At 41.8% G+C, this 9805-nt stretch overlaps 1 protein-coding gene across 1 annotated transcript; it reads left to right on the top strand.

Annotated features, from left to right (window-relative positions):
• Positions 1–2754: 2754 nt before the first annotated feature.
• Positions 2755–8707, top strand: LOC106637433 (D-beta-hydroxybutyrate dehydrogenase, mitochondrial). The gene is made up of 5 exons (XM_089598588.1): positions 2755–3016; positions 5793–6024; positions 7712–7864; positions 8007–8208; positions 8386–8707. Exons 1-5 carry the CDS (start codon positions 2810–2812, stop codon positions 8543–8545), a joined length of 954 nt encoding a protein of 317 aa, XP_089454714.1. The 5' UTR covers positions 2755–2809; the 3' UTR covers positions 8546–8707.
• The last annotated feature ends 1098 nt before the right edge of the window (positions 8708–9805 follow it).

Raw genomic sequence — 9805 nt, 5'->3', positions numbered from 1 at the left:
ATGTATGAATATAAATACGTGCTTGATTTTCTGAATGCACCGTTTTGCGATGGCGTTGATGATAAGCATTGATATAAATTTGAAATTGGACAAGAGTTTCGAATGAAAATTCAAGTGTATCACTTGAAACAACAGATTTTCAATTTATAGGTGTACCAACATTACATTTTTCAGTGAGAGTACGCTTGGGGAAAATGTGGCCAACTAAAAAAATATGTGGCCTAACCATTAGTCACGGAGAGTCACGTACACCGAGTGTGCCATTTAGAAGCACGGTTTGCGTAAGAGTATCGGCAAAATTTAGCTCAAATACGTACAAGTGGCATAAGTACGCCACGTAAGCGGGAGCCTGCGTGACTGGCCTGTTGGCGACCAAGAAAGTTTAGAGAAAAATCGACAACAGGGCGAAAAAAATTGCGCGGCCGTACTTTTTTTTTTTTTTTTTTTTTTTCTCCTAATTACCATTGAGTGTAAACGCATTTTTAGCGAGCCGAAGTGGTGCCTTTGCAAGGTGACTACGTGAATAGGTTGCCTGTAGGATTTTTGATGTATTTTAAGATCATTAAATAGTACAAATTCGAATTTTATGATTTTCGAGAATGCGTATTTTCAATTAACGCGAATCCAGTTCGTGGACGTAGATAGGCCTATAAGTACGGGTAGGATGTTTAGACGCTGATGCGTTGAAGCCAAAAGAGTGTCACTCGTAATTTCATCAAATTAAAATTGAAAAAAAAATTTATTCACCAGATACTCTCTACGCCCATTCGAATTTTTGAATATACCACTTGTACGTAACATTTAATGATGTATACTCCGAATTTTAAAGCGATGATTTTGGGTAAAAAATGTTTCGTACCCCATCCGGAGTTTATAAAATCCGCAGCAATTAAAAAATGTTCAAGCATCACATCCGCACCAAACTACCATATTTAATATGCCATACGATCCGGAGGCATTTCCCCTTTAAATAAGTTTGAGCAGAAAAAACGTGAGTCAATCTCGTCTACCAACGTATCCACGATTGTCGAGAGTACACGACACTTTTTTTTTCTACATCAACTTATTATCTCAGCGTGCGATCGAGTTGTTTATTCCGTGCAAATAAAGTTTCACGGTTGGGTTGCGCAACGCCTTGTCAATCAGTCCCCGCTTTTTAAACCCTCCTCGGTGTTGGCATTTATGGTAATCGAAAGCGAGTCGTACGGAAGAGTGATTCACGTGCGTGCACTTGTACAATTCGTAGCGTGTTCACCTGCATCGGTTGTATGTGTAACCGAGTCTGGGAGATTAGAGCTCACGCGACTGTGGTGGAAACTTGGTTGGCTCGTGAGTGCTCGGGAACGTGCTTCTGGTGGGAGAGGCTCTTTGGAAAAATATATGGCCTATGACGTATCGTTTTGAGGGAGGAGCGAAGGACGCGAGATTCACAGCGTTTCTACGTGGCCAGCACTTATTATGTCTCATGGATTTTTCTTCAAGGTGGACCGGATGGGCTATCCTTACCACGTACAGACTCAATTGCAAGTGCGGGTAACGCGTGTGCCGGGAACCGTCGCGATTGACAAGATTACGGGTGTAGTTGTGTAACCAGGGATACATTTTTCTAACTTGTTACTTTGACTGTTGATGACGATGAAACATCTTGGGTGAGCAGTTTTATTCCGAACGGGTGATTGTAGTAGTACTCTATAAATTTGGAAAAGGCACTGGTTTTGTTGACAGTTTAATGTTTATTGGCTCAGTAGTGTAAATGCTTTTGTAATTTCTGAGTCACCCGATCGATTGCATTATACAATCAGTATCGACATTGAAATTTTGTATTTTACAAAAATATTCTCATAACACCATTTACCTTTTTTTACAACGTGGGATGTGAAAATTTTTCTGAATTATAAATTTAAAAAATTTAAATGTAAAACAGGTCATATTTTCTTGACTCGAAAAGAATTAAAGAGGCACAACGATTCTATGCTTCGTTCCAGAAGATCAACCATCTGTAACAACCACTTATTTTTACTACTTGATTAAATCATTACTCAAAGGTAAAGTCGGATAAAGTTCGATCAGTTTGTTAATTTTTCTAGAGATACCGAATCTTCAAATAAGATTTCTTGGTGGAGGAGAAAAAACTTTCTCTCGCAGACAAAAAAAAAAAAAAAAGTCGATAAGTGCGCTTGGAAAGTGATAATGAGCTTGCGATGTAGTGTATACCCTAACCTTTTTTTTTCCTCAGCCTTGTGAATTTCCAAACTTCCGGGAGCTACCCTTAAAAGAGAATTTGATGAATTACGGACTAGCATCATCCTTCACTGCGTTTTTTTCCTTATCTCCTCCCTTTTGTAATTTGAGAATCATAGCAGGACATGGATTTTTCACGGTTGTTTCGTATCTAGGTATACTCGACGGTAATGAGTGTTGATCCTGTGGTTCAAAAAAGCTGTAGCAATTGCTGATGACAGAGACTACTGGGATTTTTGGCCAAAATGTTCGTTTTCACAACAACAAAAATTGTAATATTGATTTATTGTAAGCAAGTTTCCCGAAATACCTTAGTTGTCGTGCCTAATCTGCTTACTTAGCCCAACATTACGTTAAAAGGCGATGAATAAATGATGATTTTCATGACAGCTACAAAACGATGTTGCCTTCTACAAACGTTTCTTTTAAAAATATAAGCAAAATAAAGTTATTGTTATTACCCACAAACTTGTCAAATTTCCTTTTTTTTTTTTTTTCCAAACAGTTGGTAGAAACAAGGCGAGGGTAGCGCAGCAGGAGCCATCCACGCAGCGGAACAGTGAGTAAAATGGACATAGAGACAGGGGCCGTGCTGGCCCTGCAGATCCTCGCCCTGTGCTCGATAGTGGCGGCCCTGTTGGCCTACCTGATGCGCCAGACGCGCAGTGCGAGCGTCGACGCCGAGATGTACGGCAAGCGCCACGTCCTCGTCACCAGCTGCGACACCTGCATTGGCCTCCAGCTCGCCCTCGCTTTGTCCGAGGCCGGGTACAAGGTGCGTATGACCACTGGAGGGGAGGAAAATTGCTTACGCGCCAGGGGGTGTGTCAGGCAATAGCGGAGATCACTATTTACAAGGAAGTATACAAAACGCGAGTGGAGCACAGCGCGCATTTAATCAACACTCGCATCGATCGTGGTAGCTTTTCAATCATATTTTGCTCAAGGACTGTAGGGAAAATACCAATTTTTTGAAATTAAGGTCTTTGGTTTCTCGGAACATTTTGATGAATTTTCGGTTATTTATTTTTCTTTCAAAGTAGTTTTTAGTTACAGAATAATTTTTAGGCAAGCTGGTGAAAAAAAATGCGTGAAAGAGAAAAATATACCCGTCAAAAGACTGCTTAGGGTTGTTCGTTAACGTGAAAATGGATAACGGCTCTTTTTCAGATGAACCTTTTGCTACCAATTAGAGTTTTTTTTTTACTTTCCTGGCTGGTCGGTACTTTTGATCGAAACAAAGAAAGGGCAGGGGATCGTTAAAGGATCAAACATTTTTACATTATTTTCATCGAAATTCGCCGGAAATGGTTTTTCATCACGTTTCATCAAAGAGTAATGAATAAACTCTGTGTTGATTGCTCAGTGAACATTCATACGGAGCCATTTGTACTGTATTGCATTCAGAAATACCATTTTGGACATCAATCTCTTATAGGCAATAAAAATTAATTATATTTTGTCAATCGGTTAATCGCATTAAAAATGAAAACCATCATCCTCAAGTAAATTTATTGGTAACAACATGGAAAAAAAATGCAAACGACCTTCCAATAATATTTAGGTCGAAAAATGTGCAGGTACAATTTGTTTAAAAATCGAGTGGCTTGAAAATGTTTCCCAAAAAATATACCACTCAAATTTGGACAGTCTGAAATACATACGAATTCTTTCATATCAGAGTAGGCAAGAAGAGTTTCAATAGTATTTGCAATTTCAATCGTAGATCTATGTTGGACAGCAAGGGCTGGTTCCCCAACCGTACATTATCGTTTATCTTGATAAATTACATTCCGTGGTAAAATTTATCGGAAATATCAACATGCCTCGCTGTAATAATCCTGCAAGTACGAACGAATCAACTTCCACGGGTAACCGTAGATTGCACCCCCGATAACGATCCCTCCCCGTAAAAACCGCGATCAACATAAACCCGGAAAAAAAGCCCCTTTTAGATAAATTAACGCGCAAACATACGCCCGTCGAGCTGTTGTCCCCAACGGCCAACCAGCTCTCCTCATTTTACTCGCTAATAAAAGCCCGGTCGCGCCCGCACTGCTGAAATATAACGATCACAGACCAGGGAAATATCAACCGTAAGGCCGCGCGCCACCAACTAAACTTTAATTAGTAATAATTCAAAGCCGGCGCTCGTTGCGCTCAAAACGGAGCACAAGCAGCAACCAGCTCGTCACGTAGTATTACTCCCTTTGTGCACACCAACTGCCCGAGATAAAACGCATTGTATATATAGCACTGATTACTAATGTAGGGAGGACAAAAGGCGCAAGCCGACAACCGGCTGTTGCGACCGAGGGAAAACGAGAAAAAGGGGCAACTGGCGGGGGGTGGGGGAGGAGCTTTAGGCAGTGTACGTACCGGCGCCCCCGAGCTTTTCCATGGGAGCGTATACATAACGCACCCTGGATGGACTAGACGTCCGTAAGCTGCTGCTGTTCTTCTTTCTCTTGGCCTCGGCATAGCATTAAAGTTTTATGACGGGGCAAAGTGCGACGATCCCGCCACGGTGATAATTTTCACGGCGGATAACAACAGCGCCAGTGCTCACGGGAGCTGTAAAACTTTGCAAGCTCTTCTGATGTTTGGTGACAAACAACGCCGACGACAACTTGCTCGTCCTTGGGCACGTCCCACTCTTTATTCGCGGCTTGATTAATCGAAGGGGCGAGAGAGAGGGGGCACGGGGATATACTGTTTGCAGCAGTGACCGAGATTGCGTGCTGGGAAAGGGGGATACGGGGCGCGTTGAAAATGAAGAGCCTCTCTGTAATAATTCCTAATGCGCGTCACGCTCTTTCAACGTGGCGCAGAAGTATTTAGCGCGAGAGGGGCGCGCCTTTGAATAAGTAATAACTCTCGAGCTGCTTTCAATCGGACGGATGCGCGATCTCTCTTTTTCTTTTTTTTTTTTTTTTTTTTTTTCAAGCCTCGAGTGCTAAGTAATCATGGGCTTTGATGGAGGGTTTTTTCGTTCTTTTCAAATGATATCGGGAACGTGCCTCTATAGGTCAGGTATTGGAGTATCGATGCGGTGCTCCGTTTGTTTTTCTAGTTATACGTTTTAATGAGTCTGGCCGCTACAGTAATACAATATATAGCTCTTGTATCGGGGGTCTGAAAATAATTTTAAGAAGCAGCTGATTTTTGTGTACCTGCTCCTACGGAACGCGTTTCCGGCACACCGAGTCTATTGTTCTTGCTCATTTTTTCGAGCTGGTGGTTCATAAAGATATTTAGTATACACTTTCACTAATTTTTCTATGCTCACAATATCCGATTTATTCCCTATTTTAGATAACTTACATACATTGCCTGAATCATTGAAAAAATGGGTATCTATTGGGGGAAGCTTATTCTTAAGATTTAGCTTAGCGAGTATCCTGATGTCCATTTAAAGAAGGTTACACGTTATTCTGATGAAGGGAGTTGCTGATTTAGCTTTATTCTCGCACCCTTATCCAATAAATTATACTGAAACGCCCATTGTTGAACGGAAGAGTATTTCTTGATGGTTATTTTTGTGTGCACAGGTATTTGCTGGACTACTGGAGCCCAACGGCAACTCGCACGCCGTGAAAATTTTGCGAGCCGTGGAGCAACAGCGCAAGAGAGCCAAGGACCTTGAAAGCGTCGAGGACTCACCACCTCTGGAGTCACGAGCGACTGGCCAGATCGTCCTTCTGGAGCTGGATTCGACACGCGAGGACAGTCTGCACGCCGGCCTTGACGCTATCAGAGCCAAACTTCCTGCTGGAGAAGATGGTATTACTCTACATACCGATAATTTTTTATTACTGTTTGAACCGGGTCAATAAATTTTTTTTACTGATTCTTCAAACCAACACGAATATATTGTGTAAATCAATTTCATCACCGTAAAATATAGAGACCGTGCTGTTGGTAGGACTAATTTCCATATACGATGTCCTCCATAAATTTAGCAAAAAAAATGACGGAAAAAGGGCTTCTTTTGAGATATACAAAGTGGGATTATCATAATATTCATCGTAACATTGTGATATTGCACGCAGGAATGGGTATGAGATGGAAGAATTTTCATGCGTGAGTTAAGCTTTGAACTTTTAAGACGTAGGACATTCCCGATGCACGTGCCACCAACCGCGGAAATTTGGGCAGGTATACTCGACTCGAGTTTGATGCACTTTTATCACAAAACTCGAAACTGATTAACGGAGTAACGTCCCCCCCCCCCCCTATGTATCTAGCAACCCGGCCGCGGCTTACCCACTCCGTACCCTCCACCTCTGTGCCAACACATGTACACCGGCTCGCCGACGGTAATAGGGGGTAACGGCACAGCGCGCCCACAAAAGCTCAATCGTTACAATTGCCGGGGTCGTGCATGTGCAGAACCTCCACCTATTGGCTTCATCAAAGCATTCCGGCTCACCACGGCGCTATAAATCGTTAAGAGCCGGGGCGAAAATCGCTAGCCGCGCTCGCTCCACGTCCTCCCCCTATCCTCTCTGCCCCGCTTCCACCGGCTCTGTACGGACCGAGCGAGAAAGGAAGGGGAGGGAGCTTACCGGCTGAACTAATAACCTTAGTTCGAATCACTTTCTGGATGGTTTCGCTCGCCCCGACCGCCCCCGGCTACGGGCCGCGGAGCCCAACTCGCGTGAACTATGGTCGCGATTCTCCGAGGGGGAGGCGAGAGAGGAACCCGGGACATTTTGGGGTGTACGGAGCGAGCCTAGTAAGTTGCTATTGGATTCTCCACGCCGCGTCCTGTGGTGTGTGAGTTGTCAAACAAGGACGGAGAGGAGCAAGAGGGAGGCCTATCGTGCACGTGAGGCTCTTATGGTGGAGTTTGGAGTTAATCAAATCGGTCGTTGGGCGGGAAGACGATGGACCAGATAACGCGTATCGCCCAACTATGGAGCTTTGGGAAAAGCTAAACTAAAATTTCCGAGGAATCATTTTGCGTGTTGCATTTAATACAAACTTGGTTTCTTGCGAATTATTGGTAAAGACTATATAAATACATGATCGATCGATTCAATAAATGCAACAGGTTTAACAATGAACAATCAATTGTTTGCCCTTGAACTGCAATTTTTACTTGTTCCACGGGTTTAGTGACAAGTTTAATTTGAGTGAGAATTAATTTAATCAAACGCTTGTTCTTTGAGTCAAGCACCTTGAATCCTTAATAAGGGGCACAAAGAACCTAAATTTCCAGATAGTGTCACTTCAGTTGGAGTATATTACCTCCAATAGTTTATCGAATTATATCATTTGGATAACTCATTTCCCTGGAAATTGATTTAAAAAAATGTGCATTGAAAATACTAAGGAATTAACTTTATGGGTACAGCGATTATCCTTACCACCCTCTTGATCCTCCCCACAAGAGCGATCTCTTTCCCAAATTTCCCCGTTTGTTTTTCCTCGCTTATACTTACCTAGTTGGCGTCCTACTTTGCAGGATTGTGGGCAGTGATGCACACGGGCGGTTTGGCCCTGCCAGGAATCATCGAGAGGCAATCGAGCTCCGCCTGGGAATCAATGCTCCGCCACAACTTGGTTGCACCCCTGCGCACGGCTCGTGTCTTCATTCCGCTTTTGCGCGCCAAGAGAGGTAAAAACTCCCTATTGATCCACACAAAGTTATAACCATCTCAAATATATAAGTTGTGGTTTATCGAAAAAGAATGTTGTATCCTTACAATCGGAGTAAAAGAATCATGCGTCCGGACAAACGCTCCGTTTACGATTTGCAGGTCGTATAATATTGTTGGGTGACTCGGATTACGCGACCAAAGCTGGATCGGGTCTTGTGGCGTTCAGTGCCTCCCGCAAAGCAGTCGAGGGTGCAGCCGAGGCTCTCAGAGCCGAGCTTGCCTCGTCCGGCGTCGATGTCGTCCTGCTCAAGCCACCGATCGTCAATCCCTTGACTCTCTACGCACCTCCTACTCTTCAGGCGTAAGGATACCCTTTACACCCATAATTCTTGTTTTAGTTCCTCTGTCATTCGCTGTTTGACGTTTTGAGTTTCAAATGATTAAAGCTTTCGTTTGAACTGTTGGTTGATGATTGTTTGTGTTTTTTGCAAGAGCTGATTTTTTAGTTCAGTAAAACATAATTTTTTAATTATTCCAGGTGCAATAAAGAATCGACGATAGATTCAACGGAGGGGACTTGGGTAGCGCCATTGTCAGCCGAATCGGTCAAGCAGTCCCTCATCCCGGCGTTAACCTCCACCTGTCCTTATCAGTGTTATGACATGAGCAAAAAATCAAAACTAATCTTCTGTCGATAGATGATGAATGGAGAAAGAAGGAAATGGATCCTCTTCTTTTCTGATTCTTGATATGTCGCACAAACGACGGACTTTGCGATCCTAACAAAACTCTTTGTAACATATGTAATTATGTATGTAAGATTAAGTCTTTTTTGTACCTAATACTTTAAATATATTGTCCTATGGTGTGTAAATTGTATAAAAACTAATATAGTAAGTAATGCTGGATTATCGTCTCTTTATTTACCTTTACGCTACCATGCAAAGTTTTGTTCTTTTTTTTTGTTCAATTACTTATAAGTTAGAACATGAAATGATATTATTTACAATTACCTAAATATGGAGCAGCTATGAAGTATACAAAAAGTTTTTAGTTGGACAGACAAAAATATCTCTAAAGAAGTTATAAAGACGATATACTTTTTCGTAGGTTACTTCATCTCAACACGCTGCAATATAAATAATATCTTGTGATTGAATGAGTACAATCATATTGTACTTCCCAAAAGGTAAGTTAATTACTGAGAGAGTATCACCATGGATTTATTACAGATTCAGTAATATTTACGTATTTTTTTCAACATTAAATAATTGGTTGAAAAAATGTGTTTAAACAATTTTGAAAAAACTTTTAGATCTGGTAACATGAAAAATTATTTTAAGGAGATTATTTTGCATAAGATTATGCAAAAAACCTGAATCCAAATATTTTTTCCAACGAATTCCAGGTTACGACCTTGTCTATTACACTCGTGATCTGTTTCGGTAAACTTATCAATGCAAAATTTAAGCTGCTCAGGGGTGCGCCCATCACGAGATTTGGTAATTTGTAATACATCAGCCGAAATGGATGAATGTAACATTGGGTAAGCTACCAATAGAAATCTAGTGGTACAAAAGAACAAAAACTCATTGGCTTGATTAAAGTGATGCTTCCACGTATATGAGCGAACCACGAGGGCGTGAATAAACACTCGGTCTCCCTACACAGCTTTGGCGTTGAATATTCAGGACCCCGTATACGCAAGTATTGACGTAGATAAGCTAACTGTGTCAAAGGCTATGTTTTGTGTGATTACTGATTGTGGACCGGTATATTTTTGCACATTCTTGCAGCGAAAATTCGCTCTTAAGATAAGCTTTACGCGGTATTCGGTATTTTGAACACGTAAACTCTGCTAATATAATTTTGGGTAAACCACAACAGTACAGTGCCACCTGAACATCCCCTACTCCCTCTTTAATTAAAACGATGAATTGTGCGCTTTCTTAACAAGT

This window comes from Copidosoma floridanum, unplaced genomic scaffold (genome assembly GCF_036245765.1).
Source record: "Copidosoma floridanum isolate Cflo_tuat_1 unplaced genomic scaffold, Cflo_Japanese_pri ptg000006l, whole genome shotgun sequence".
Classification (NCBI taxonomy): domain Eukaryota; kingdom Metazoa; phylum Arthropoda; class Insecta; order Hymenoptera; family Encyrtidae; genus Copidosoma; species Copidosoma floridanum.
This window is presented reverse-complemented; position numbering and strand designations above follow the sequence as displayed.

Bases quoted from the DNA above. Each gene is read 5' to 3' on its own strand.
- LOC106637433 (XM_089598588.1), top strand. From the start codon at position 2,810: ATGGACATAGAGACAGGGGCCGTGCTGGCCCTGCAGATCCTCGCCCTG. The intron at 3,017-5,792 runs GTGCGTATGACC...TTGTGTGCACAG, and splicing joins TGTCCGAGGCCGGGTACAAG to GTATTTGCTGGACTACTGGA. The intron at 6,025-7,711 runs GTATTACTCTAC...CCTACTTTGCAG, and splicing joins ACTTCCTGCTGGAGAAGATG to GATTGTGGGCAGTGATGCAC.